Raw genomic sequence first — 27,572 nt, forward strand, 5'->3', positions numbered from 1 at the left:
GTAAAATTCGAAAGGTGGATTTCTAAAACAGTTCCACAATTACAAACACTAAAATATCTCAGTAATCCATTTGAAATGCAATTTTGGTTTGGTGACTGTCAAGTTTATCTTCAAATGTGCCGACACTCAAATATATACTGCTCAGATAGATCCTCCTCTGTAACTTCTGCGGAGGAATATATTTTCCTCTGAGTGACTTCAGTGACGAGGTGAGACGAGAGAAGTGAGGAAAGTGACAACGGTGCTGAAACAAAAACGAATATTTTAAAGTAAAAACAGCCGTATAGGAAACGAGGGCCTTTATTATTTTAACTCAGTAATAGTATTGTTCTTGGCGACACATTTTGAAGTTTAGTTCACCTAACCCGAGACAGAGCTCAGCCTCGCGCTGGCGACTCTATGTGGATTTTACAGAAAATATGGGCCAATTACCCGTTTTCTCTTCGGGCAAAGTATTAGTCATCGTCGTCTGCTGCGTTCGACTTTCTTTGGGTAAGTTACTGAGATAAGTCTTGCTTTTGATACCTTTATATGACCTAAATCGTATTCTCTCACTCATTACTTAGCATCTGATCTGTGCTGGCATGGGTCGAAGCATCTGCACACGCTTCTGCATAATAACTGGGGCTGATTAGGCGACTTTTTGATCCAAAGTAACACATGTCGATAGTTTAGAACTTTGTTACGCGCTTCTAAGCGTCAGTTTAGTGACTTTGTAACAAATAAAGTAGCCAGTTGCAGCTAGCGACAAGGTGAAGAATGAAAAAAAGTTACAGCACAGCTTTACTGTTTTTTTTGGGCAGTTTATTCTTCAGAGTACATTGCTTCTATCTTAAAGTTAGTGTAGCCTACATTACACACACTATATCAAGTAAGATTTGTTGATGGTGTTTAATTATAAATTACATTTAGTTACCATAATTTAGCCTTTGACTTGATGCTCGAGGGCTCGCACTGCTGCCCAGATGTTAGCTAACCAACGCGCTCGCCCAATATAGTTAGTGTGAAAGGAATTCAAAATGGTTGTGCTGTGAAACTCAGAATTAAAACGTACAAATAAATATCTGCTTTGTTATTTAATTGAGTTTGATGGAGTGTAGATTTGACATTTTTTTTCTTATTTTGTTCGTTTTGGGAGACACAACTATAACATCACATATTGCTGATAATCACAATTATCATAACTCTAACAATAGTATTGTTAATACAATACTTTAAATCATTACATAATGAATAATTGGGCTAATAGCAATACTGAAATTGTTACTATTACTATCTGCTCTGTACTATTATTGCTCCTTTGTGATAGTTACCAAGTTCAACAAAGTACTGCTACAGACTCAACGTCAAAGCACAGTAATGGTGATCAATAACGAAACGCATTAATTCCATTTTTTATTTAACCTTTATTTAACTAGGCAAGTCAGTTAAGAACAAATTCTTATTTACAATTACGGCCTACACCGGCCAAACCTGGAGGACGCTGGGCCAATTGTGCGCCGCCCTATGGGACTCCCAATCACGGCCGGTTGTGATACAGCCTGGAATCGAACCAGGGGCTCTGTAGTGACGCCTCAAGCACTGAGATGCAGTACCTTAGACCGCTGCGCCACTCAGGAGGCCAATGTGACAGTCATTTCTCACGTTTTGGACTTTTGAACAGAGTGACACAAAAGAACACAAGACAACGCAAAGCCGCTGCAGGCAGGAGAAGAAGCGGGTGGAATGTTGCTGTTGGTATTTCTTATTCCTCCCTCTTTCTTTTCCTCTCTCTGACCCTCTCATGCTTTCTCGCTCTCCCCCTCTCCCTCTCTCTCTCACACACACACTCACTCATCCACTCACAGCGTAGCACTCGGCTGTTGCCTCCCTATTGTGTCAAGCAGATGATGTCCCATGAGGATGAAGCTTTTGCCTCTTTTTTGTGGCACACGACATAGTGCTGCCTGCTTGCCTCCACTGCGTGGGTCCATGGCAGCATGTATTTACTCAGGCCAGACAGCATGTGTGTGCACTGAAAAAGCCCAGTGATTGTGCCTGTAACTGCATTGCTTGTTCTGCAGTCCGACCCATACTGGAGCCTGGTGTGAAATGTGATTTATCTGTGACATGCTGCGCCCTCCGCGCGGAACACAAGCATCTGTTTATTGACCTGCCCACAGTTCTGCAGTACTGAGCTGCTGAGCGCCGGCTCTTCCCACTGCCAGTGGAGGGCACAGTGGTCGGAGCATCAGTTCATCCCAACTCAGTCTGCCTCCAGACAATTTTAATATTGTTCTATGTTTGTTGATTCTTCTTCTTAACCCATTCTCCTACCTAAGCTATAATGTACATATTAGAAGAAAACACCACGTGTGTTTTTGCCCTGTTCTTTTGGTTGGAGTAGTAATAAATGATCTCAAGTTACAGCAGCAAAGAACAGAGCTGTGTGATAAGGTCAACGGGGATGGGCATGTGCTCCAGATATATTTTTAGTCAAGTAGAGGGGAAGCGATCCGATGCAAGGGGGGCTTGGTGTGGTTAATGCATAGAACAAAAGCACGTGCTGCCAAACTGAGCCTGAAGTGGTATCAGTGTTGGATGTGTAGTGGAGGTGGTGAGACGGCAGAATGGAGTTAGAGAAGGGGGTGGGAGGTGCTGCTGTGAAGAGTGGGGGGATTACAGAGCGTTCTGTCTGCACTGTTGAGCAGGTTAGCAAATGAACAGAGAATTAAGATGTCCTACATTCCTGCCCCAGCAGAGCCCAATAATCCTGGAGCCATGAGGGCGGAGCGCTGGTGCCCATGTCCAGGGCTCTACACTACACCCCAGCACCGCAGTGTGAAGGCCACTCTGCCTACAGAGCATGGCCCTCTGTGTACACAGCTTTAGATCGGGGGTGCTAACTCCTCTTCCTAATTGTAACAGCAAGGTTATCATCAGGACTTTATTGTTGCTCTTGGAACTGGGCAATTTGTAACGTCACCTCCCTCGCTGTATGTGACCTACTAGTCCTAGTACAAACCCAGCTTGATGTTGATGCTGCTGTTGATGTGGGCCACAGGCATAAGTAACCCTTGGGCAAAGTTGTTTCGTTTAGCTTAGTTTCTGTGCATGCTAAGCCAAGGTATTTTATTGCAGGATCCCATGCAGGGCTCCAGACTGTGACCATTTAGTCACATTTTGTGACCCTTTGACTTGGCTGTGCGAGTAAAAAAATGATTTGGTCGTATCAGTGCCAGCTTCACATTCTACATGGTCACCTCACTCAAAACATCCTATTTTTTAGGTGGCTAAAGCCATGATTTGGTGAAACAATAAAGTGCATTATCCTTATGAAAGTGTCTACCTGTCCCTGTGTTGAGCAAGCCACTCTCTCTCCTTTGTATAACATTTTCAATCCAATTTGTGCTCAATAGCAACTATTTTACAACCAAGACATTGGTTATGGCTTGAGATGCGGAGCACATTAAATTATTATGCGCGTTGGCCATTGCGATTGCTTATGCCTCATTGGGCGGTAGGCTACAACTGTTTTTTTGGACATTACATTTACTGTTAGATTAATACATGGACTAGTAGTGGGTTTTATATTTAGAGTGAGCGATCTAGCTATTGTGTTTTGAGTTCCCACTTACACAGGTGATGAATTAAGGCGTCCGCGTACATGGGTTCGGTTTGCTTCTAGCAGAACCTGGCTAGGGAAACAAACGTCTGTGCTCGCATACTCCCTAAAGACCTTCGTTTGAAAAAAAAGAAAAAAAAGCAACAATATTACTGTTGTTTTTCTGTCTTGAGCCACCGTAGCAACAACATACCCACTAACACTTTCTCAAAATAGGCCGAATTAATCAAAGATAACCTGCCAAAGACCAAAATGAACGAAAACATCACACAATTTCGTCATAATATATGCGCAAACTGTTTCAACTGGGAAGCTTTAGCCCCAAATCAATTAGCTTATGATATTAGTGCACATAAAGATGCAGGCAAGTTTATCTTTATTGAAAAAACTAATCTGAAAATTCTGTAGCCCTAATTTAACAGTAAAATATAACAACAATAGCTTAATTGTCAACCCAACATGCATGACAATCACTGGATTAGGTTGCACAAAAAATTATTTAGAATCACTACATGAAAAGATGATGTAACAACGTATTTCTTGAATACCATTTTAGTAGTCTATTAGACTTTTTTAAATAAAGCACTGCGAATGACTTTATAAGATTATACTAATTTGTTCTATTGCGTGACGCTGTGGAAAAAATTGGTGCGACCAAATCATGGGCTTGTGCCACCATTCGTGTGCACTCTTTGTCAGTGTCTCGTAATTACTTCCGCATCTCTCTCCTCAGTGATTAGTTCAAAGCCAAATCCGTCACTCATTCCCTCTCCGCAATGGGACCTAACTAACAGAGCCTCCCCTCCCCAGGGTTTTGGAGTGGTTTCAGTGACAAAGCAGTGGTGAGCGTTGAGGGAGGAACCAACGTGTGCCAGCCAGCTGCACAGCCAAATGCCAAGGCCCCTGACCCTGACTACACATACTGTTTGTTTGTATGTCCTTGATCTGATCTTAAAATGGACAGAGAACAACATACAGTGCACAGACCAATGCACAAATACACAGAGACAGAACGAGAGAGAGGGAAAGCAAGTGAGAGGGAGAGAGAGCGTAGGAGCGAGAGAGAGATTCACTTCCATTTCTACGAATGTGGGAATTCCATTGTCTAGCCCACACAGTCTGTCTGACCGCAGTCACGCATGCTTCTGCTCACGCCACTACACGTGTGTGGTGGAGGAGTCATTACTGGCTCTCTCTCTGTGTGTGTGTCTGGCCTAGTGGCCTGGCCTGAAGGATGAGGAGTATGTTTTAGTCATCTCATCTGTGTGTTAAATACCATTTGGGTTCCCCCCCCGCTCCTCTCCAACTGACCCCAGTTTTCCTTAGCCGCCTGGTTCTTATCATGTCTACCATCCCAGGAAATTCCCCTAAACCAGCTTTCACTGATAGAATAGGAGAGCCTCCATTAGGGGAGAAGAAAGAATGTCAGTTTTAGTTACAATAGGCTGGTAAAAGGTATTTGTCTGTGGGGTCTGTGGTGGTATTGTTTGTTTGCTTGTTGGGTCTGTGTGAGAGGAGTGGGGCTGAGCTGCAGTGGGGAGGATCCTCTCCACCCTCTCCCAGAGTCAGAGCCCGGGCTGGTGGCCTGCTTCAGAATGGAAATGGAGTAATTAGTGTCAGCCCCTCCCAAATCCTGTGAGATCATTGCGCCTGGCATTGTGACAGCATGTATGTGGACTGGAGCTTGTCAAACCAGTCAGGGGAAAGAGCTTTCTCCGCTGCTTACTCGCTCACTCTCTCCTTCCCACCCTTTCTCTCCCTGTTGCTCTTTTTAGCGCTCCTCCTTATACTATTTTGATATCCTTATCCTCAGTTGCCCATTGTCTACTGTCTTTCTTTACCCCTGTATGTTCTGCTTTCTGCTTTCTGTCTATTTCTCTCCTTCGTGTCTAAAAAGTTAACAATTGTGGATGACCGTGGTGGCTGGCTGGAGCAGTTTTTTCTGAAGTATTTCCTATTTAATGAGCCAATGTCAGTAGAGAGAGAATGAAACCCCAGATGCGAACTTCACTGTTCAGTCACGTTCATATCTTTGGCACCACAATGACCAAAAATGAGACGGCATAGGAAAAGTGTGTCTGCATGTAGAGCTTCCAAGTACATTTTAGGCCTAAGTACTGTATATAATTTGTTGACATGCATTTTCATGCAAATATCCCATTGATAATCAGTGCATAGCCTATTTATGCCTATGTGCGGTTAATGCACATAGGCTAAGCTATCACAAGTTAGGATCAGCCTTGAATGATCAGTCATATGGAGACGAAAGTGAAGGATCCAGACAGGGAGTGACCTCGATGTGATCAGTGATGTCTTACTGTCTCGTAGCATGAATAATGGGGGGTATTATGTTCGTGGTCAGTCATCATGCAAAGTCACACGTGATATCACAGCCTAGCTGTACGCAGCACAGCAGTATCTGGTGTGATGTCAGCTGATTATTTACTGGCCTCATGAGATGTGTGTGTCTTGCCTCAGGTGTTCCAGGCTCATTCTTTTGCTCTAAATTGTAGTGTGGTTGTGTTTAATACCACTGTTCCTAAATCTGATATTAAACAATAACCACTATGATGGACTGAGTTTCTATCTGTGATTCTTTGAACAGTCTGATTCCAAATATCACTCAGTTGTTCAAAATATGTTTTGATGAAGAACTAGGCTTGTCCTTTAAAGTCGGAGTAGCTCCAGATTTTTGTGAGCTTTCATGTACTTCTTCCTTTCCGAATGGTGCATACAATATGTGACAGTCTTGTTACAAGAAGTAGTGTTAATGCTGAGCACACTTCCTGTGCATTGATGACGCGGCCGTCAAGTGAGGGTTGACATTGACATCTTCCAGGAAAGAGTGCTGTGTTTTGGGTTTCGGCAGTGACTCTGCCACTGGTTGATTATGGCAGTGAACCCCAGGCTAAGATTCAGACTACATTAAATCAAACATCAACATTTATTTCTATTTTTACCTCAAACCTCCTGCGGGCCGGATTGAATGGGCCGTAGTTTGTCTTACTACGGTAAGCTTCATAATGTAAAATAATGTGACAGGTGAAATGAAGTATGCAATCTGCTTTATCTCCTAACATATTGCACAAGTTGACTGCAGGTATTAATTTAAAAAGTAGCTACAAATATTCAAATTTATTGAAGAACTTCAAATAAATAGTTTTGACGGTATTGAAAAAAACATCCCGTGGCTTTTTCCAAACACCCCGGTATACCGCCCAAGCCTAACCACCACCTGGTATGCATCAGGACCACTTGAGTTCCATCTCTGGTTGCATCCTCACCACACAATAGAGGAAGTGTTTTATTTTAACTGTTTTTTTTGTAACCTTTATTTTGACAGGGAAGTCACGCTGAGTGTCTGACTGGCAGTCAGATCAGGGTTTCCCAAACTCGGTCCTGGGCCCCCCCGGGTGCTGGTCTGTATTGTTTTTTGCCCTAGCACTACACAGCTGATTCAAATCATCAAAGCTTGATGAAGAGTTGGTTATTTGAATCAGCTGTGTAGTGCTAGGACAAAAACCAAAACGTGCACCCGGGGGGGAGGGGGAGGCACCGAGTTTGGGAAACCCTGAGATAGATGAGCATTGTGGTCTCTATCAAGGCTCAATGATGTGTCTGTCTGCTGCATGTTTACTGGCTGACCCAACTGGCTCTTGTAGTTTCCTATGTTAATATGATCCCCTGGGGTTGGGTGGCAGGACTGGTGAGATCTGCGTGAGTTTGGATGCTATAAGACTGAAATATATTAGGATTGAAAAAAAGGCATGTTTTCAAGAGGATTCTGAATAAACAGATAGATGAAGGCCTATTGGAAAGAATCACTGAAGTTATTCATCAGGTTGTGTGTTCTTGACTGATGTGTTCTATTTCTGTCTGTTGCAGCTCTCCAGTGTCTTGATGCTGTTAAGCCGTGTGTGAACAATGCTACGTGTGCCACCTTCACCAACGGGACAGGATACTGCAGGTAAGACTGGTTTGGCCGAGGAGAAGGATCACTGAGTAATAACAGTACTGGGAGCCCCACCAAAACATATACTTCTACCTCCAAGCTGTTTTTTAAAGAGAGGGGGATCTCCCAAGCCATACATTTTCAAAGGGGTCTCATGTTGCCAAATTAATGAAGACACTTTCACTGTATTCAATGGTAATGGTTTACTGTCTGCAGTTATTTTGGTTTGTCATGATATATGCCTAGTGCCTTTGACAGTGCTTGTAATTATGAACTTACTTAGCAGAGAAAGAACGGACACTCCGAATCTGATCACCAATTATGGAAACACACAGCAGAACCTATCACGTTTCATGTAATGGGATGTGAATCACACTCTGTTTCTGTTCCCAGACCTGTGGAATCTGAAAGGTTGGCTGCTTCCAAAATAAATAGAAAACATCTAGGCTATAGTCAATGTTTTCAATTCAACTGCAAAGCAAATATGTTCCACTACAGGTGTATGGAGTCCATTATTAGGGCCCTATAAAATCTGTTTTATTTTTTCCCAAATTCCTTTTTCTCCGTTTTAGTTTTTCCAGGTGTAATTTTTTTGGGGGTTTCGCTCTCAAAATCACACCTTTTTTGGATGTTTTAAGTACACAGAAATTCTTAAACCACATCAGGAGACATCAAAAAGTTATACAGCTGCACCATCGAGAGCATCCTGACTGGTTGCATCACCGCCTGGTATGGCAACTGCTCGGCCTCCGACCGCAAGGCACTACAGAGGGTAGTGCATACGGCCCAGTACATCACTGCCAAGCTTCCTGCCATCCAGGACCTCTATACCACGTGGTGTCAGAGGAAGGCCCTAAAAATTGCCAAAGACTCCAGGCACCCTAGTTATGGACTGTTCTCTCTTCTACCGCACGGCAGCCGGTACCGGAGCGCCAAGTCTAGGTCCAAAAGGCTTCTTAACAGCTTCTATCCCCAAGCCATAAGACTCCTGAACAGCTAATCAAATGGCTACCCGGACTATTTGCATTGTCACCAATGCAAATAGTCCCCCCCCCCCCCTAGTAAGTTGAATACATTATTTGATTTTATACTAACTAAGTTCAATACATTTTTGAGTATTGTTGAATTCCATTTTAATGTCTGGATTCCGTGATTCCGTCTGCATTCTCCGCGTTGTGGATTTTTTAGGACCCTACCTTGTGTCCGCCTCTGGTCTAGAACAAGACCCTAACCTTGAACTAGGCCTAGCTTTCACCATCCGTGGTTGTAATGAGAGGGAATAGGAGGACAAGTGAGCCAAAGACAAAGAACACTGAAAAGACCGCTTGAGTCACATACTGGTTTTAACGGTGACTTGTGTAACTGGCTGACTGCCCCAGAAGGAAGTTTCAACATTCGAGTTTGTCCCTCTTCTCTATTATCTATTTTAATTAATTTACTCCTTTGTCCCATATCAGGCAGCGGGCTGCTACTCCTGAAGAGAAGAGTCTTTCAGTCCAAGGCCAGTCGGGTGACAGAGCAGGGCAACTGTTGGACTGATTAACCAGTCAGACGGCACACAGTCCCAGCTCCCTCCCTCCCGCTGGCCGACCTCAAAGGAGTCATTGTGTGAAAATCCCATTATGTGTTTATTAGACTTCCAACGTATTAAAAGTCAAGCAGTGAAAAATAAACAGCGGTTGGTCCATCCCACCCCCCAAGACAAGTGCAATTATGGAATGTACAGCAGCCCAGGGGTCAGAGTTAATTATGAAGACTACTGTTGTGTTGATATGCTGTCTTTAGGACAAGGCCGAACACTGCCGGGGAACGAGGGAGGCAGGCTGAAATGTGCTCCAAGACAGATTGATGGCTGCCAGTTGGCTTTTGTGCAAAGGGAACAGGAGGATACAGAGAAGAAAATAGGGGAACATTCAGCTGATGCTTAGTAATGCTTTTTCTTGGAGGTGACACCCAAGCACTCCTTTCTGTCTGTCTTTTTGCTTACTGGGAAACTAATGGGAGAAAGATGAGTCTGGGAGGGAGAGGCTGGCTGGCAGAGCAGGGTGTGTTTAAGCTGTTGGACCGGTGGGACTACAAGCCTTCAGCCAGGGTGTGAGAAAGAGGCGTGTGTCACCACTGTGTTTGTGTGTCACTGTCTGTTGAGCCTGGGCTTTCGTTAGTGCCCAAGTGTACTGGTAAGTCACAGCAAAGTGTGTTGATCTTTAGGATTTCGAAAACATAAGGTACGCTACACCAATAAGGTCCAAAAAGAATGGAATGGAATGGATGATATTCAAAGTTAAAGTACAATGGAACATTCACAGGATTAGGGTTGCAAAACTGCCGGTAATTTACCAAAGTTACTGGAATCGTCTGTAATTTTGGTAATTAACAGAAAATCTATGGCAATCTATGGTAACTTTAGTAATTTAGCTTTTAAGTTGTTATTCATATATAGAATTCATTTGTTATATCTGTGTCCATTTTTTTATTTTTCTAGTGTATACACCATATGGTTCAAGAGAAAATAGCCTAATTAATGTAAAACAAGTATCTAATCAACAATGGCATTATTTTCAATTAAATCTGCAACTCTTCCAACTATTGACTTTTTTTCACAACTGCCACCAGTTTGACGCCAAAACATTTACAACAAAGACATATTGATATAGTAAAATAAATAACTTGTGGTTAAGAGCGTTGTGCCAGTAACCAAAAGGTCGCTGGTTCTAATCCCCTAGCCGACTAGGTGAAATATCTGTCGATGTGCCCTTGAGCAAGGCACTTAACCCTAATTGCTCATGTAAGTCGCTCTGGATAAGTGCATCTGCTAAATGACAAAAAAAAATATATATATATATATATATAAGGGATATTTCATGCTGAAACCCTCATATTAAACACTAATGGTATTCACTAAGTTGATGGTTTGTATTGTTCTACAGCTTTATCATGACATTTTATTTTAAAATCATCTTATTTTATTATTTTATATATTTTACATTTGATAAGGCCACAGAGGGCCAGAGATAGACGCCTGTGATAATCTGAAGTACCCAAAAGGGCCACTAGATGTCTTGAGAACTTTCAAGGATTTTATGTAATTTATCAAAATTCTGGTAGTGTACTGGTAAACTTAAAAAGTTTCCAGTAATACAGTACCAGTCAAACGTTTGGACACACCTACTCATTCAAGAGTTTTTCTTTATTTTTACTATTTTATACATTGTACAATAATAGTGAAGACATCAAAACTATGAAAAAACACATATGGAATCATGTAGTAACCAAAAAAGTGTTAAACAAATCAAAATATATTTGAGAATCTTCAAATAGCCACCCTTTGCCTTTATGACAGCTTTGCACACTCGTGGCATTCTCTCAACCAGCTTCACCTGGAATGCGTTTCCAACAGTCTTGAAGGAGTTCCCACATATGCTGAGCACGTGTTGGCTGCTTTTCCTTCACTCTGCTGTCCGACTCATCCCAACCCATCTCAATTGGGTTGAGGTCAGGGGGATTGTGGAGGCCAGGTCATCTGATGCAGCACTCCATCACTCTCCTTCTTGGTAAAATAGCCCTTACACAGCCTGGAGGTGTGTTGGGTCATTGTCCTGTTGAAAAACAAATGATAGTCCCACTAAGTCCAAACCAGATGGGATGGCGTATCTCTGCAGAATCCTGTGGTAGCCATGCTGGTTAAGTGTGCCATGAATTCTAAATAAATCACAGACAGTGTCACCAGCAAAGCACCCCCACACCATAACACCTCCTCCTCCATGCTTTACGGTGGGAAATACACTGGCAGAGATCATCCGTTCACCCACACCGCGTCTCACAAAGACACAGCTGTTGGAACCAAAAATCACAAATTTGGACTCCAGACCAAAGGACACATTTCCACCGGTCTAATGTCCATTGCTTGTGTTTCTTTGCCCAAGCAGGTCTCTTCTTCTTTTTGGTGTCCTTTAGTAATAGTTTTTTTTTGCAGCAATTCGACCATGAAGGCCTGATTCACACAGTCCCCTCTGAAAAGTTGATGTTGAGGTGTCTGTGACTTGAACTCTGGGAAGCATTTATTTGGGCTGCAATTTCTGAGGCTGGTAACTCTAATGAACTTATCCTCTGCAGCAGAGGTAACTCTGGGTCTTCCATTCCTGTGGCGGTCCTCATGAGAGCCAGTTTCATCAAAGCGCTTGATGGTTTTTGCGACTGCACTTGAAGAAACTTTCAAAGTTCTTGAAAGTTTCCGTATTGACTGACCTTCATGTCTTGAAGTAATGATGGACTATAGTTTCTCTTTCCTTATTTGAGCTGTTCTTGCCATAATATGGACTTGGTCTTTTACCAAATAGGGCTATCTTCTGTACAACCCCCCCTACCTTGTCACAACACAACTGATTGGCTCAAACGCATTAAGAAATTCCACAAATTAACTTTTAAGAAGGCACACCTGTTAATTGAAATGCATTCCAGGTGACTACCTCATGAAGATGGTTGAGAGAATGCCAAGAGTTTGCAAAGCTGTCATCAAGGCAAAGGGTGGATATTTGAAGAATCTCAAATATAAAGTATATTTTGATTTAACACGTTTTTGGTTACTACATGATTCCATGTGTTATTTCATAGTTTTGATGTCTTCACTATTATTCTACAATGTAAAAATAAAGAAAAACCCTTGAATGAGTAGGTGTGTCCAAACTTTTGACTGGTAGTGTATATACCCTCCCTTTGCAACCCTACACAGGATAGATTTTGAGTTGGGCCTAGTACCTGAGCACAGCAACCCAAGGGTGAGAGTGATGGCATCCAAACCTTTTTTTCCCTGAACAAGACCCCCTTGTCTACTGCAGTGCCATGGTGCAAGCTGATTAATTATCTCTGTCTCAACAGAACAGAGAAGGAGAGAGAGTTTGGTGTGTAGTAGTTGGTTTGATCTGACAGATAGAATTTGCCTTGGGGCAGAGTGACGAAGAAAGAGGAGTAAAGAAAGGAGGATGTCTCTTTAGCAGTAATTTGAGGAGAGTATCTCAGAGCAGACTTGTCACTGATGAGAGGTGCGAGAGGGGGGTGGGGAGGAGAAAGGAGAGGGACAGAAATTACCCTGTCTGTCAATCATCCCTCACTCTGCCGGGCTAGATGCCTCTGGATACAACTCATCTGGCCTCTTAATCCGCTCTCTCTCCCTCAATTTATCCCCCTTCATTATTCCCACCATCTCTTCCCTTTCTCTTCATTTAACCCCTCCACCCTACTTTTTGTCTGTCTCAGACCCTCAAATCCTCCATTACTCCTTGTCTTTGCCCCACTGACTTAACCTTACCCCCTTTCTACCCCTGTCTATATATGTCAGTCCTCTTTCTCCCTCACTCCTTTCACTGTAACCACTCCATACCGCTTCTCCTCTACTCCCCTCCAGCAGACCAGCACACACACAACCACAGCAGCTGATAACACACACACACACACACACTGAGTGTCCAGGCAAACCCATCACCAAAACCTGAGTTAACAAAACCCTGTGATTTTGAAGAAACAAACCCAATGGCGTTGATTTTCTGCACAGTCCACTTGCCCACCACAGATCAATGAGATGTACTGACAGAATGAAACCACACAAATAAGAGACTAAAGCCAGGCCCAGGGGCACATTGAGATAAGGGAGTGGCTGGCCTGACAGTGGGGCAGGGAAAGAGCTGAAGTGTGGCTGGCACAGAGGGCTAAGAAAGGGGTCTGCCGGTGGGGGTGTTGTGGATGTTAGAGTGGGGTATGACTAGGGCTGTGTGTATGGTCTATGGGAGGGGTCAGGATGGGGTGGACACGAGACCATTCATCATCGTCAACTCACTAGATAGGGTCAACATGGCCCGCTGGCCAAGAGGGACTGTCCCTTTTGTGTGTCTCCCCCCCACACCCACTCTCAATCTGAAAGGGAGGAAGCCCTACAGAAGAGTGGGGAATGTAACAACCAGATTCTAAACCCACAAGACACTGCAGTGACAAGAGTTGTGGTGATAATGACAACAATGATGAGGTGAAGCCACTCTGAAACCATCCCACTGTAACCAGCTAAACTAGGCTAACCATGTGAAGTTTAATATGAGAGCCTGTTCAAATGCCCAGTGGTTGTAAGACCTCAATGAAAGATGTTGGCCTCAGGCCTCCTAGAGATTCATAACTAAATGACACCACACAACAGAGGAAAGCAGATGTAGCATACTGAATCAAAATGGATTCCTTCTTCTGTCTGTCAGATCTTGATTATTTTGGTGTGTGCTTTTAAATACAGTGTGCTATTTTACCACAGCCCAACATCAGACTCCACCCTCCGAAAGTCTCTTTTTCTCTCCTCTCCTTTCATTACTTCTCTACTTCATCTCCTTACAAGCCACCCTTTTTTTTCTCTATTAATTTCTGGCCGTTCGCAACTTCGCACCCCTCCCCTTTTCATCGCTTGTGTTGTTTTTTGCAGCCTTTCTTCTCTTTATGAAAGTGTTTGCTTCCAAAAATACTACTCTAACATTTCCTCTGAGTAAAGAGCATGGAAGGGAATGAGCAAAAAGGAATGAGAGAGTTTGTTTTATTGTAAAGTAGCCAAGAAAGACTTTTCCCATTATGCCGTGTCCTATAGCCTAGATCTTATAAAAAGAGACACACATCTCGAAATCTTTTCAACCAACACCATTATTTTTGGTTTTGAATTGTTACTTTCTACTGTAGAATATATACTACATACTTGCACCAGAGAGACCACCTACGCTCCAGTCCAACCAGCCTAAGCGAATGTGGCGAGTGTGAAATGTGAGCAGGAGCACCCTGTTTATGCAGCCCGGACTATGTGTGACGGCCGGAGGGAGAGTGGCTGTTGGCTGTCCCCAACAAAAAAAAAAATTTGGGTCGACCGAAAGTCGTTTGTTCTTTCGACCAAATTTCTTTAAAGTGTATTTTTCCATATATAGACACACCTTATGTGTTTTAATAAAATCTATTATATGCATTGAGCTTGTCTGATGCTTTAAGCTTATGGGTTGATGAATAAGACAAATGCCTCAAAAGGGCACCAGAGATCTAGATACTCAGAATAAAAAAAAAACTTAACCTGACCCAACTATTCTCCTCCCGCTCCTGCTGGCTTTTGCAGATTCTGCCATTACTCTCCTGAAGTTGCTGGTAATAGGCTACACGAGGAGTCGGCAAGCTTTCGCATGTGGAATGCCAATTTATCTTACCATTTCTACCGATATGCGTGCCAGTTATGGTTTTTATATGCACATTTTCGTGAAACAGTTTAATTTAATTTATAATAATCTCTTCATATCTCAAAATCGTAATGTGGTTAATCAAAATTCTATCCAAATCTAAATGAAAATGATACAAACCTAAAAAGTAACTTCTATTGCCATTGCCAACTATGTAAAAATAGCCTACGTAAAGCCAACAAATAAAAACATTGCAGCATGTAGGTAGAAAATATCCTGATTTTAAAATAAATATCCTATAAATCACATTGGCTACACATGGCCTGTCTGCAATGAACTTGAAACATTGTATCAACTACTAACTTGGGTCGGCCTGAAGCTTGCACTAGCAAACTTGCAATATTGTATAAAATATTCTGGGCCCTCAGTTTCCTGCGCCAGTGAGCTCGGGACAGACACAGCTGTAGGCTATTTGCGCAAGCGATAAGAAGCGGTGATTGACTTAGGCAGGAGCTCACCGGAGCTGAGTACCGGCACCTAAAATGTTCTATTGCTTGAGCTCCTGTTCCTCTTATAGAATATTATCTCAAAAGTATTGTGGAGCTCCTGCACCTAAATATAAACAGTCCCAGCACCCAAAATGAGTACCGGAACCTATTTCAGTCCAAGTCGAGCACTGATAAGAAGTAATCAGGTAGGCCTATTTTATGACGTTTCCACTGGATCAGAGCATGACATTTTTCACGTTCATGCTGAGTGGTGATCGAAAGGAAGAGAGCTGGAAAGATTTTTCAAATAGGCTACCTTTGAGGAACTATTGTCATTCTCCAATGGATGTAAAAACAGACTTTGTTTACTTGCTGTTTGAGGCGAAGAAAAAAAAAATGCACAAGGTCCTCAACTCCAACAATTAATCCACAGATAAAAGGGTAAACCTAGTTAGTTTCTAGTAATCTCTCCTCCGTCAGTCTTCTTCTTCTGACTTTATATGGTGGTTGGCAACCAATTTTAAGGTGCATTACCACCACAAACTGGACTGGAGTGTGGACCGCAGTTCAGCTTTCAATCACCCATGTGGGTATACAGTGCCTTCGGAAAGTATTCAGACCCCTTGACTTTTTCCACATTTTGTTAGGTTACAGCCTTATTCTAAAATTGATAAAATAGTTTTTTTCCCTTCATCAATCTACACACAATACCCCATAATGACAAAGCAAAAACAGGTTTTTAGAAACTGAAATATCACATTTACATAAGTATTCAGACCCTTTACTCAGTACTTTGTTTAAGCACCTTTGGCAGCGATTACAACCTCGTATTCTTGGGTATGACGCTACAAGTTTCGCACACATGTATTTGGGGAGTTTCTCCCATTCTTCTCTGCAGATCCTCTCAAGCTCTGTCAGGTTGGATGCGGAGCGTCGCTGCACAGCTATTTTCAGGTCTCTCCAGAGATGTTCGATCGGGTTCAAGTCCAGTATCTGGCTGGGCCACTCAAGGACATTCAGAGACTTGTCCCGAAGCCACTCCTGCATTGTCTTGGCTGTGTGCTTAGGGTCGTTGTCCTTTTGGAAGGTTAACCTTCGCTCCAGTCTGAGGTCCTGAGCACTCTGGAGCATGTTTTCATCAAGCATCTCTCTCTACTTTGCTCCGTTCATCTTTCCCTCGATCCTGACTAGTCTCCCAGTCTCTACCACTGAAAAACATCCCCACAGCATGATAATGCCACCACCATGCTTCACCGTAGGGATGGTGCAAGGTTTCCTCCAGATGTGACGCTTGGCATTCAGGCCAAAGAGTTTAATCTTGGTTTCATCAGACCAGATAATCTTGTTTCTCATGGTCTGAGAGTCTTTAGGTGCCTTTTGGCAAACTCCAAGTGGGCTGTCATGTGCCTTTTACTGAGGAGTGGCTTCTGTCTGGCCACTCTACAATAAAGGCCTGATTTGGTGGAGTGCTGCAGAGATGGTTGTCCTTCTGGAAGGTTCTCCCATATCCACAGAGGAACTCTAGAGCTCTGTCAGAGTGACCATCGGGTTCTTGGTCACCTCCCTGACCAAGGCTCTTCTCCCCCGATTGCTCAGTTTGGCCGGGCGATCAGCTCTAGGAAGAGTCTTGGTGATTCCAAACTCCTTCCATTTCAGAAGGATGGAGGCCACTGTGTTCTTGGGGACCTTCAATGCTGCAGACGTTTTTTGGTACCCTTCCCCAGATCTGTGCCTTGACACAATCCTGTCTCGGAGCTCTACGGACAATTCCGTCGACCTCATGGCTTGGTTTTTGCTCTGACATGCATTGTCAACTGTGGGACCTTATATAGACAGGTGTGTGCCTTTCCATATCATGTCCAATCAATTGAATTTACCACAGGTGGACTCCAATCAAGTTGTAGATATATCTCAAGGATGATCAATGGAAACAGGATGAACTTGAGCTCAATTTCGAGTCTCATAGCAAAGGGTCTGAATACTTATGTAAATAAGGTATTTCTGCTTTGTACGTTTTAATACATTTGCATAACATTTCTAAAAACCCGTTTTCGCTTTGTCATTATGGGGTATTGTGTGTAGATTGTTGAGGATTTTATTTTATTTAATACATTTTTGATGAAGGCTGTAATGTAACAAAATGTGGAAAAAGTCAAGGGGTCTGAATATTTTCCAAAGGCACTGTATGCTCCTAAAAACTAATGAAGAGATTGGAGCGTTGGACGTGCAGCGCGTCAAGCATCAAGAATAGAACCAAATTCCATTTTAGCGCCTGGCTACGCAGACGCGAGCGAGCAGTTTGGATGAAATGATTGAATAACATGTACATTTTAGCCATTTAGCAGACGCTCTTATCCAGAGCGACTTACAGGAGCAATTAGGGTTAAGTGCCTTGCTCAAGGGCACATCAACAGATTTTTCACCTAGTCGGCTCGGGGATTAGAACAAGCAACCTTTCGGTTACTGGCACAACGCTCTTAAACACTAAGCTACCTGCCGGATGAATACTTGCAGAAGTATTCATCCCCCTTGACATTCTTCCTATTTTTTGTTGCATAACAACCTGTAATTTAAATTGATATTTATTTGGATTTCATGTAATGGACATACACAAAATAGTCCAAATTGGTGAAGTGAAATGAAAAAAATAACTTGTTTCTAAAAACATTCTAATAAATAAGTAACGGAAAAGTGGTGCGTGCATATGTATTCACCCCCTTTGCTATGAAGACCCTAAATAACATCTGGTGCAACCAATTACCTTCAAAGTCACATAATTAGTTAAATAAAGTCCACCTGTGTGCAATCTAAGTGTCACATGATCTCAGTGTATATACACCTGTTCTGAAAGGCCCCAGAGTCTGCAACACCACTAAGCAAGGGGCACCACCAAGCCAGCGGCACCATGACGACCAAGGAGCTCTCCAAACAGGTCAGGGACAAAGTTGTGGAGAAGTACACATCAGGGTTGGGTTATAACAAAATATCCATTATAAAAAAATTGAAAGAATATGGCACCACAACAAACCTGCCAAGACAGGGCCACCCACCAAAACTCACGGACCAGGCAAGAAGGGCATTAATCAGAGAGGCAACAGAGACCAAAGATAACCCAGAAGGAGCTGCAAAGCTCCACAGCGGAGATTGGAGTATCTGTCCATAGGACCACTTTAAGCCATACACTCCACAGAGCTGGGCTTTACGGAAGAGTGGCCAGAAAAAAGCCATTGCTTAAAGAAAAAAATAAGCAAACACGTTTGGTGTTCGCCAAAAGGCATGTGGGAGACTCCCCAAACATTTGGAAGAAGGTACTCTGGTCAGATGAGACTAAAATTGAGCTTTTTGGCCGTCAAGGAAAACGCTATGTCTGGCGCAAACCCAACACCTCTCATCACCCAGAGAACACCATCCCCACAGTGAAGCATGGTGGTGGCAGCATGCTGTGGGGATGTTTTTCATCGGCAGGGACTGGGAAACTGGTCAGAGTTGAAGGAATAATGGATGCCGCTAAATAAAGGGAAATTCTTGAGGGAAACCTGTTTCAGTCTTCCAGAGATTTGAAACTGGGACGGAGGTTCACCTTCCAGCAGGACAATGACCCTAAGCATACTGCTAAAGCAACACTCGAGTGGTTTAAGGGGAAACATTTAAATGTCTTGGAATGGCCTAGTCAAAGCCCAGACCTCAATCCAATTGAGAATCTGTGGTATGACTTAAAGATTGCTGTACACCAGCGGAACCCATCCAACTTGAAGGACCTGGAGCAGTTTTGCCTTGAAGAATGGACAAAGATCCCAGTGGCTAAATGTACCAAGCTTATAGAGACATACCCCAAGAGACTTGCAGCTGTAATTGCTGCAAAAGGTGGCTCTACAAAGTATTGACTTTTGGAGGGGGTGTACAACAGTGTGGTCAGCATGTTACTCAGGATTGACAGGAGCGCTCCAAACAAAAGACAATGAATAAATTGACAACTCGTAAATGGAATGAAATAAATAAAAACTGTTTTCTCACAAGTGTAGCCTAGGTTGTGCGCTCTGCAAACAACGTGTCCACGCCTACAATAACAACGATAAGACTGTAATAATAATATATTGAGTGCAATTAACAGAAATTACCGTAATCAAACAAACATTGTAGATTAGAAAGTATAGTAATTAACGGTAAATGTACTACTGGTGATACTAGTGTGCCATCCCCACGGTTTAGTCCACTCAGACAGGCGTGAATCAGACGGGTGTCTTGTGTGCAATAACTTTCTTTTTAAATATATTTGCCACTGCTCGACAAAAAAAATCTTGATCGACCAACAGCCTATCAACCAAACAATTTGACCAGTCGACTAAATGGGGTCAACCCTACATCCAGTCAAATTTTATTGGTCACGTACACCGATTTGCAGATGTTATCACAGGTGCAGTGAAATGCTTCTGTTTCTAACTCCAACAGTGCAGCAATATCTAGCAATACAATAACAATAGAAAAATAATCAAAAAGTTTTAAAACATTGCAAGAAATTGGATGAATCAGAATATATAGACAGTATATGAATAGATAACGTGTGTACTGCAGTAGTTGTATAAGATTAGCCATGACTAGAATACAGCATATACATACAGTTGAAGACGGAAGTTTACATACACCTTAGCTAAATACATTTAAACTCAGTTTTTCACAATTCCAGACGTTTAATCCTAGTAATAATTCCCTGTCTTAGGTCAGTTAGGATCACCACTTTATTTTAAGAATGTGAAATGTCAGAATAATAGTAGAGAATTATTTCAGCTTTTATTTCTTTCATCACTTTCCCAGTGGGTCAGAAGTTTACATACACTCAATTAGTATTTGGTAGCATTGCCTTTAAATTGTTTAACTTGGGTCAAATGTTTCTGGTAGCCTTCCACAAGCTTCCTACAACAAATTGGGTGAATTTTGGCCCATTCCTCCTGACAGAGCTGGTGTAACTGAGTCAGGTTTGTAGGCCTCCTTGCTCGCACATGCCTTTTCAGTTCTGCCCACAAATTTTCTATAGGCTTGAGGTCAGGGCTTTGTGATGGCCACTCCAATACCTTGTCCTTAAGCCATTTTGCCACAACTTTGGAAGTATGCTTGGGGTCATTGTCCATTTGGAAGACCAAGCTTGAACTTCCTGACTGATGTCTTGAAATGTTGCTACAATATATCCACATAATTTTCCTTCCTCATGATGCCATCTATTTTGTGAAATGCACCAGTCCCTCCTGCAGCAAAGCACCCCCACAGCATGATGCTGCCACCCCCGTGCTTCATGGTTGGGATGGTGTTCTTCAGCTTGCAAGTACCCCCTTTTTCCTCCAAACATAATGATGGTCATTATGGCCAAACAGTTCTATTTTTGTTTCATCAGACCAGAGGACATTTCTCCAAAAAGTACGATCTTTGTCCCCATGTGCAGTTGCAAACCGTAGTCTTGTCTTTTTTATGGCGGTTTTGGAGCAGTGGCTTCTTCCTTGCTGAGCGGCCTTTCAGGTTATGTCGATATAGGACTCGTTTTACTGCTGATATAGATACTTTTGTACCGGTTTCCTCCAGCATCTTCACAAGGTCCTTTGCTGTTGTTCTGGGATTGATTTGCACTTTTTGCACCAAAATACGTTCATCTCTAGGAGACAGAACGCGTCTCCTTCCTGAGCGGTATGACGGCTGCGTGGTCCCATGGTGTTTGTACTATTGTTTGTACAGATGAACGTGGTACCTTCAGGCGTTTGGAAATTGCTCCCAAGGATGAACCAGACTTGTGTAGGTCTACCATTTTTTGTTCTGAGGTCTTGGCTGATTTCTTTTGATTTTCCCATGATGTCAAGCAAAGAGGCACTGAGTTTGAAGGTAGGCCTTGAAATACATCCACAGGTACACCTCCAATTAGCCTATCAGAAGCTTCTAAAGCCATGACGACATTTCTGGAATTTTCCAAGCTGTTTAAAGGCACAGTCAACTTAGTGTATGTAAACTTCTGACCCACTGGAATTGTGATAGTGAATTATAAGTGAAATAATCTGTCTTTAAACAATTGTTGGAAAAATTACTTGCGTCATGCACAAAGTAGATGTCCTAACCAACTTGCCAAAACTATAGTTTGTTAACAAGAAATGTGTGGAGTGGTTGAAAAACAAGTTTTAATGACTCCAACCTAAGTGTATGTAAACTTCCGACTTCAACTGTTTATAGTGGGTAAAACAGTATGTAAACTTTATTAAAGTGACCAGTGGTAAATTTATTTATTTTTTATTTTACCTTTATTTAACTAGGCAAGTCAGTTAAGAACAAATTCTTATGTACAATGACGGCCTACACCGGCCAAACCCGGACAATGCTGGGCCAATTGTGCGCCGCCCTATGGGACTCCCAATCACGGCCGGTTGTGATACAGCCTGGAATCGAACCAGGGGGTCTGTAGTGATGCCTCAAGCACTGAGATGCAGTGCCTTAGACCGCTGCGCCACTCGGGAGCCCTATGTATATAGTCAATGACTATATACATAGGACAGCGGTCTCTAAGGTGCAGGGTAGAGTACCATTATGGAGTTATTAGGCATCAGTGAGCGGACGGGGGTCAATGAGAGAGTTGGAGAGGCAATCCGTAACCCACGCACCCGTGGACAGGACAAGGAGAGGTCAGCCATCAGAGAGCCGAGGGAGAGTGTGTGCAGTGACAGGACCGGGGTTCTCTAATGTGAACCAGCTGTAGAAACCTGACACCCCGAGAAGAGAGGGAGAGGAACGCTGCTGCGAACTGCACTTAGAGAAGGACAGGGAAAAAGGAGAGCGGGAGGGAGGGAATGAAAAATCCCACATGGAGGATAACAAAGAATCCTATAGATGAGTTTGGCTGCAGAACCTCCCTCTGGTTTCTTCCTGAAAGTAGAGCTGACTACAGTGTAACTGTGTGGTGAGAAGCAGTCTGGACTGTATTTGACTGTAGGGCTTTGTACATGGGTTTGTCCTATTTTTCTTTTTTTGTTGATGTTTTTTTATTAGTTTCTTTCAACATGCACATTGCAGCGAACAGACTGCACAGGCCAACATTGTTTGTTGTCTTATAAGTCAAATTAGGTCCTCTTCTGTTTTCACCTAGACACTCCCTGGTAATAATAATGCTGTGTGTCACACAGCCTTGTTCTTTTGCTATAGGGTGATTTGGTTAGGTGGCAATGTTATATTAAATAGAGCACACAAAGCTGAAGGAAATTTCATTCTGTCAACACCGGTTTGATAAACCCAATTAAATTCAATCAAATGTATGTAATCTTTTCTTTCAACACAGTTGAATTACAGAGATTATTATTTTTTAAATATCATGTTACCTTTTACTTTAATCATACATTATACACTACCAGTCAAAAGTTTTAGAACACCTACTCATTCAAGGGTGAAGACATAATAGTGAAGACAAAAACTATTGAAATAACACATGGAATCACGTAGTAACCAAAAAAGTGTGTCTGTTACTTGAACTCTGTGAAGCATTTATTTGGGCTGCAATTTCTGAGGCTGGTAACTCTAATGAACTTATCCTCTGCAGCAGAGGTAACTCTGGGTCTTCCATTCCTGTGGCAGTCCTCATGAGAGCCAGTTTCATCATAGCGCTTGGTGGTTTTTGCAACTGCACTTGAAGAAACTTTCAAAGTTCTAGAAATGTTCTGTATTGACTGACCTTCATGTCTTAAAGTAATGATGGACTGTCGTTTCTCTTTGCTTATTTGAGCTGTTCTTGCCATAATATGGACTTGGTATTTTACCAAATAGGGCTATCTTCTGTATACAACACTGATTGGCTTAAACGCATTAAGAAGGAAAGAAATTCCACAAATTAACTTTTAAGAAGGCACACCTGTTAATTAAAATGTTTTGATTTGTTCAACACTTTTTTGGTTACTACATGATTCCATATGTGTTATTTCATAGTTTTGATGTCTTCACTATTATTCTACAATGTAGAAAATAGTAAAAATAAAGAAAAAGCCTTAAATGAGTAGGTGTTCTAAAACTTTTGACTGGTAGTATAGGTCTTACTTCTGAAATATAAAACGATTACATGGACATGGTTGGCTTTGTTTGACAGGCTGCTAATGTGATCTGCCAGGGGCTGTGTCATCATTCTTTCAGAGGGTTGAGAGGTTGTGTTGGAGTAGAGGGGAGTGTAAATTCCCAGGCAGCAGTGTTGTTGTGATATCATTGACAGGCTGTGCTTAGTTGTGTGTTTTTTTTGGTGGGGGGTGAGGGGATAGTGTAACCGAAGACGAGGAGAGGAGTGCTGAGAGGAGACAGGAGGGATGCAGGGTTGAGAAGGTATTCTAGGGAAGTAGCCTAGTCATGCATGTGGAGCGTGTCCAATTGGAGAAACGTGAGGTGAAGAGGTCTGTGTTACAACTCTTTGAAGATCTGTTGTCCCGGTCTGTTTTAAAGATTGTGTGTGTGTGTGTGAAACAACAAGCATGTTAAAACAGGTATGTGAATCCTCTGAAGCCTGGGACTGTGTGATGGATATTAGGTTGAAGACAACACTTACACACTATCTATTGATCTACTCTGGAATTCTCGCTGTCATGAATCATGACAGCCAGAGTTTCCCATGCTCTCTCAACCTAATATTTTCAAGCTGCATTTGGGTGTAGTGCCCCAAACGCAGCCACACAGTGGGGAAAAAAAGTATTTAGTCAGCCACCAATTGTGCAAGTTCTCCCACTTAAAAATATGAGAGGCCTGTAATTTTCATCATAGGTACATGTCAACTATGACAGACAAATTGTGAGAAAAAAAATTATTTGCAAATTATGGTGGAAAATAAGTATTTGGTCACCTACAAACAAGCAAGATTTCTGGCTCTCACAGACCTGTAACTTCTTCTTTAAGAGGCTCCTCTGTCCTCCACTCGTTACCTGTATTAATGGCACCTGTTTGAACTTGTTATCAGTATAAAAGACACCTGTCCACAACCTCAAACAGTCACACTCCAAACTCCACTATGGCCAAGACCAAAGAGCTGTCAAAGGACACCAGAAACAAAATTGTAGACCTGCACCAGGCTGGGAAGACTGCATCTGCAATAGGTAAGCAGCTTGGTTTGAAGAAATCAACTGTGGGAGCAATTATTAGGAAATGGAAGACATACAAGACCACTGATAATCTCCCTCGATCTGGGGCTCCACGCAAGATCTCACCCCGTGGGGTCAAAATGATCACAAGAACGGTGAGCAAAAATCCCAGAACCACACGGGGGACCTAGTGAATGACCTGCAGAGAGCTGGGACCAAAGCAACAAAGCCTACCATCAGTAACACACTACGCTGCCAGGGACTCAAATCCTGCAGTGCAAGACGTGTCCCCCTGCTTAAGCCAGTACATGTCCAGGCCTGTCTGAAGTTTGCTAGAGTGCATTTGGATGATCCAGAAGAGGATTGGGAGAATGTCATATGGTCAGATGAAAACAAAATAGAACTTTTTGGTAAAAACTCAACTCGTCGTGTTTGGAGGACAAAGAATGCTGAGTTGCATCCAAAGAACACCATACCTACTGTGAAGCATGGGGGTGGAAACATCATGCTTTGGGGCTGTTTTTCTGCAAAGGGACCAGGGACGACTGATCCGTGTAAAGGAAAGAATGAATGGGGCCATGTATCGTGAGATTTTGAGTGAAAACCTCCTTCCATCAGCAAGGGCATTGAAGATGAAACGGGGCTGGGTCTTTCAGCAAGACAATGATCCCAAACACACCGCCCGGGCATTTCAAGGTCCTGGAGTGGCCTAGCCAGTCTCCAGATCTCAACCCCATAGAAAATCTTTGGAGGGAGTTGAAAGTCCGTGTTGCCCAGCGACAGCCCCAAAACATCACTGCTCTAGAGGAGATCTGCATGGAGGAATGGGCCAAAATACCAGCAACAGTGTGTGAAAACCTTGTGAAGACTTACAGAAAACGTTTGACCTGTGTCATTGCCAACAAAGGGTATATAACAAAGTATTGAGAAAGTTTTGTTATTGACTAAATACTTATTTTCCACCATAATTTGCAAATAAATTCATAAAAAATCCTACAATGTGATTTTCTGGATTTTTTCCCCTCATTTTGTCTGTCATAGTTGACGTGTACTTATGATGAAAATTACAGGCCTCTCATCTTTTTAAGTGGGAGAACTTGCACAATTGGTGGCTGACAAAATAATTTTCCCCCCCACTGTATATATATAAATAAATAAGTTATATAGTACGTGTGAGACTACATTTAAAAAAGATTCCCATATCCATTTCAAAAGATTCAAATTATTCCCATTTACTGTGCTCCTACATGTTTGTTATTCAATGATCTGTGAAATAAATGCATTGGCTTTTTGAAAAAAGGAACTGTGTGTGGAGGGACGTATGTGTCAGTGTTAGAAGTCTGTGTTTGTCCTCATATTGTCTGTTACCTGAGCCCCACAGGAGGTTGCTGAGGGGAGGACGGCTCATAATAATGGCTGGAATGGAGGGAATGGAATTTATTCCATTTATTTATGGGATGAGCCCATCCTCCCCAGTTAAGATGCCACCAGCCGCCTGTGCTGAGCCCCTCAAGGGAGTTAGGTGTGAAGACCTGTATCTGTGAGTCAGTAGTTTACTCTATGGCTGAGAGTCCCTTGACAGTGTGCCAGACACACACTCGGCAGTGCTGAAGATCAATAGGCCCCTGAGACTGTCTGTCTAGAGCAGCGTGACCACTGATCATGCTTCAATCTCGCTCGGTCTGTGACCACAATCAGCAGACAGAACTTAAGAAAATAGACAAAACGAATGCAAAAGACCATACTTAGGTAACAACACATCTGCCACACTGATCCTCAACACGGGGGCCCCTCAGGGGTGCGTGCTCAGTCCCCTCCTGTACTCCCTGTTCACCCATGACTGCATGGCCAGGTACGACTCCAACACCATCATTAAGTTTGCTGACGACACAACAGTGGTAGGCCTGATCACCGACAACGATGAGACAGCCTATAGGGAGGAGGTCAGAGACCTGGCCGTGTGGTGCCAGGATAACAACCTCTCCCTCAACGTGACCAAGACAAAGGAGATGATTGTGGACTACAGGAAAAAAAAGAGGACTGAGCACGCCCCCATTCTCATCGACGGGGCTGTAGTGGAACAGGTTGAGAGCTTCAAGTTCCTTGGTGTCCACATCACCAACGAACTATCATGGTCCAAACACACCAAGACAGTCGTGAAGAGGGCACGACAAAGCCTATTCCCCCTCAGGAGACTGAAAAGATTCGGCATGGGTCCTCAGATCCTCAAAAAATTCTACAGCTGCACCATCGAGAGCATCCTGACTGGTTGCATCACCGCCTGGTATGGCAACTGCTTGTCCTCCGACCGCAAGGCACTACAGAGGGTAGTGCGTACGGCCCAGTACATCACTGGGGCCAAGCTTCCTGCCATCCAGGACCTCTATACCAGGCGGTGTCAGAGGAAGGCCCTCAAAATTGTCAGACTCCAGCCACCCTAGTCATAGACTGTTCTCTCTGCTACCGCACGGCAAGCGGTACCGGAGTGCCAAGTCTAGGTCCAAAATACTTCTCAACAGCTTTTACCCCCAAGCCATAAGACTGCTGAACAGCTAATCATGGCTACCCAGACTATTTGCACTGCCCCCCCACCCCATCTTTTTACGCTGCTGCTACTCTGTTAATTATTTATGCATATTCACTTTAACTCTACCCACATGTACATATTACTTCAACTACCTCAACTAGCCGGTGCCCCCGCACATTGACTCTGCACCGGTACCCCCCTGTATATATAGCCTCCCTACTGTTATTTTATTTTACTACTTCTCTTTTTTTCTCAACACTTTTTTGTTGTTGTTTTATTTTACTTTTTTATAAAAAATAAATGCACTGTTGGTTAAGGGCTGTAAGTAAGCATTTCACTGTAATGTCTACACCTGTTGTATTCGGCGCATGTGGCCAATAACATTTGATTTGATACTTAAATACACACACATCTAGCTGACTACTGTACAAAATGACAACGTCAAACTGAGAGGGAAATGTCAAACAGAGAGAAGTGGAGAGACAGTGAAAGTATGGGGTAGTGGGAATAGAAAGGGGCAGAGTGGGGGTTTTCATTTGTCCTTTTGTGCAATATTGTAATTCCCGCTCTGCTGTTCGTCATGTCGTTAAGTCACTTTACAGAGAGAAGAAAAGAGAAAGAAATGCCCTATGTCTTGTGACTTAGCACACAAACGCACACACTGAACTCACTATCTAGCGATGGTGAGCTGGCCTTATATGTCCTTGTTTGTATGTTTACAAGTGTTTATGCAACTTCACATATGA

At 42.9% G+C, this 27,572-nt stretch overlaps 1 protein-coding gene across 2 annotated transcripts in view; it reads left to right on the plus strand.

Annotated features, from left to right (window-relative positions):
• The first annotated feature begins 209 nt into the window (after window positions 1–209).
• LOC121540302 (neurogenic locus notch homolog protein 2-like) overlaps window positions 210–27,572 on the plus strand; it is a 62,904-nt gene continuing 35,541 nt past the window's right edge. For both annotated transcript variants that reach the window (XM_045207768.1, XM_041849074.1), the window contains exons 1-2: window positions 210–492; window positions 7,490–7,571. In XM_045207768.1, coding sequence (XP_045063703.1) covers window positions 420–492; window positions 7,490–7,571 — 155 coding nt within the window. In that variant the 5' untranslated portion in view covers window positions 210–419. The remainder of the gene's footprint in view (window positions 493–7,489; window positions 7,572–27,572) is intronic.

The sequence above is a fragment of the Coregonus clupeaformis genome, chromosome 26 (genome assembly GCF_020615455.1).
Source record: "Coregonus clupeaformis isolate EN_2021a chromosome 26, ASM2061545v1, whole genome shotgun sequence".
Lineage (NCBI taxonomy): Eukaryota > Metazoa > Chordata > Actinopteri > Salmoniformes > Salmonidae > Coregonus > Coregonus clupeaformis.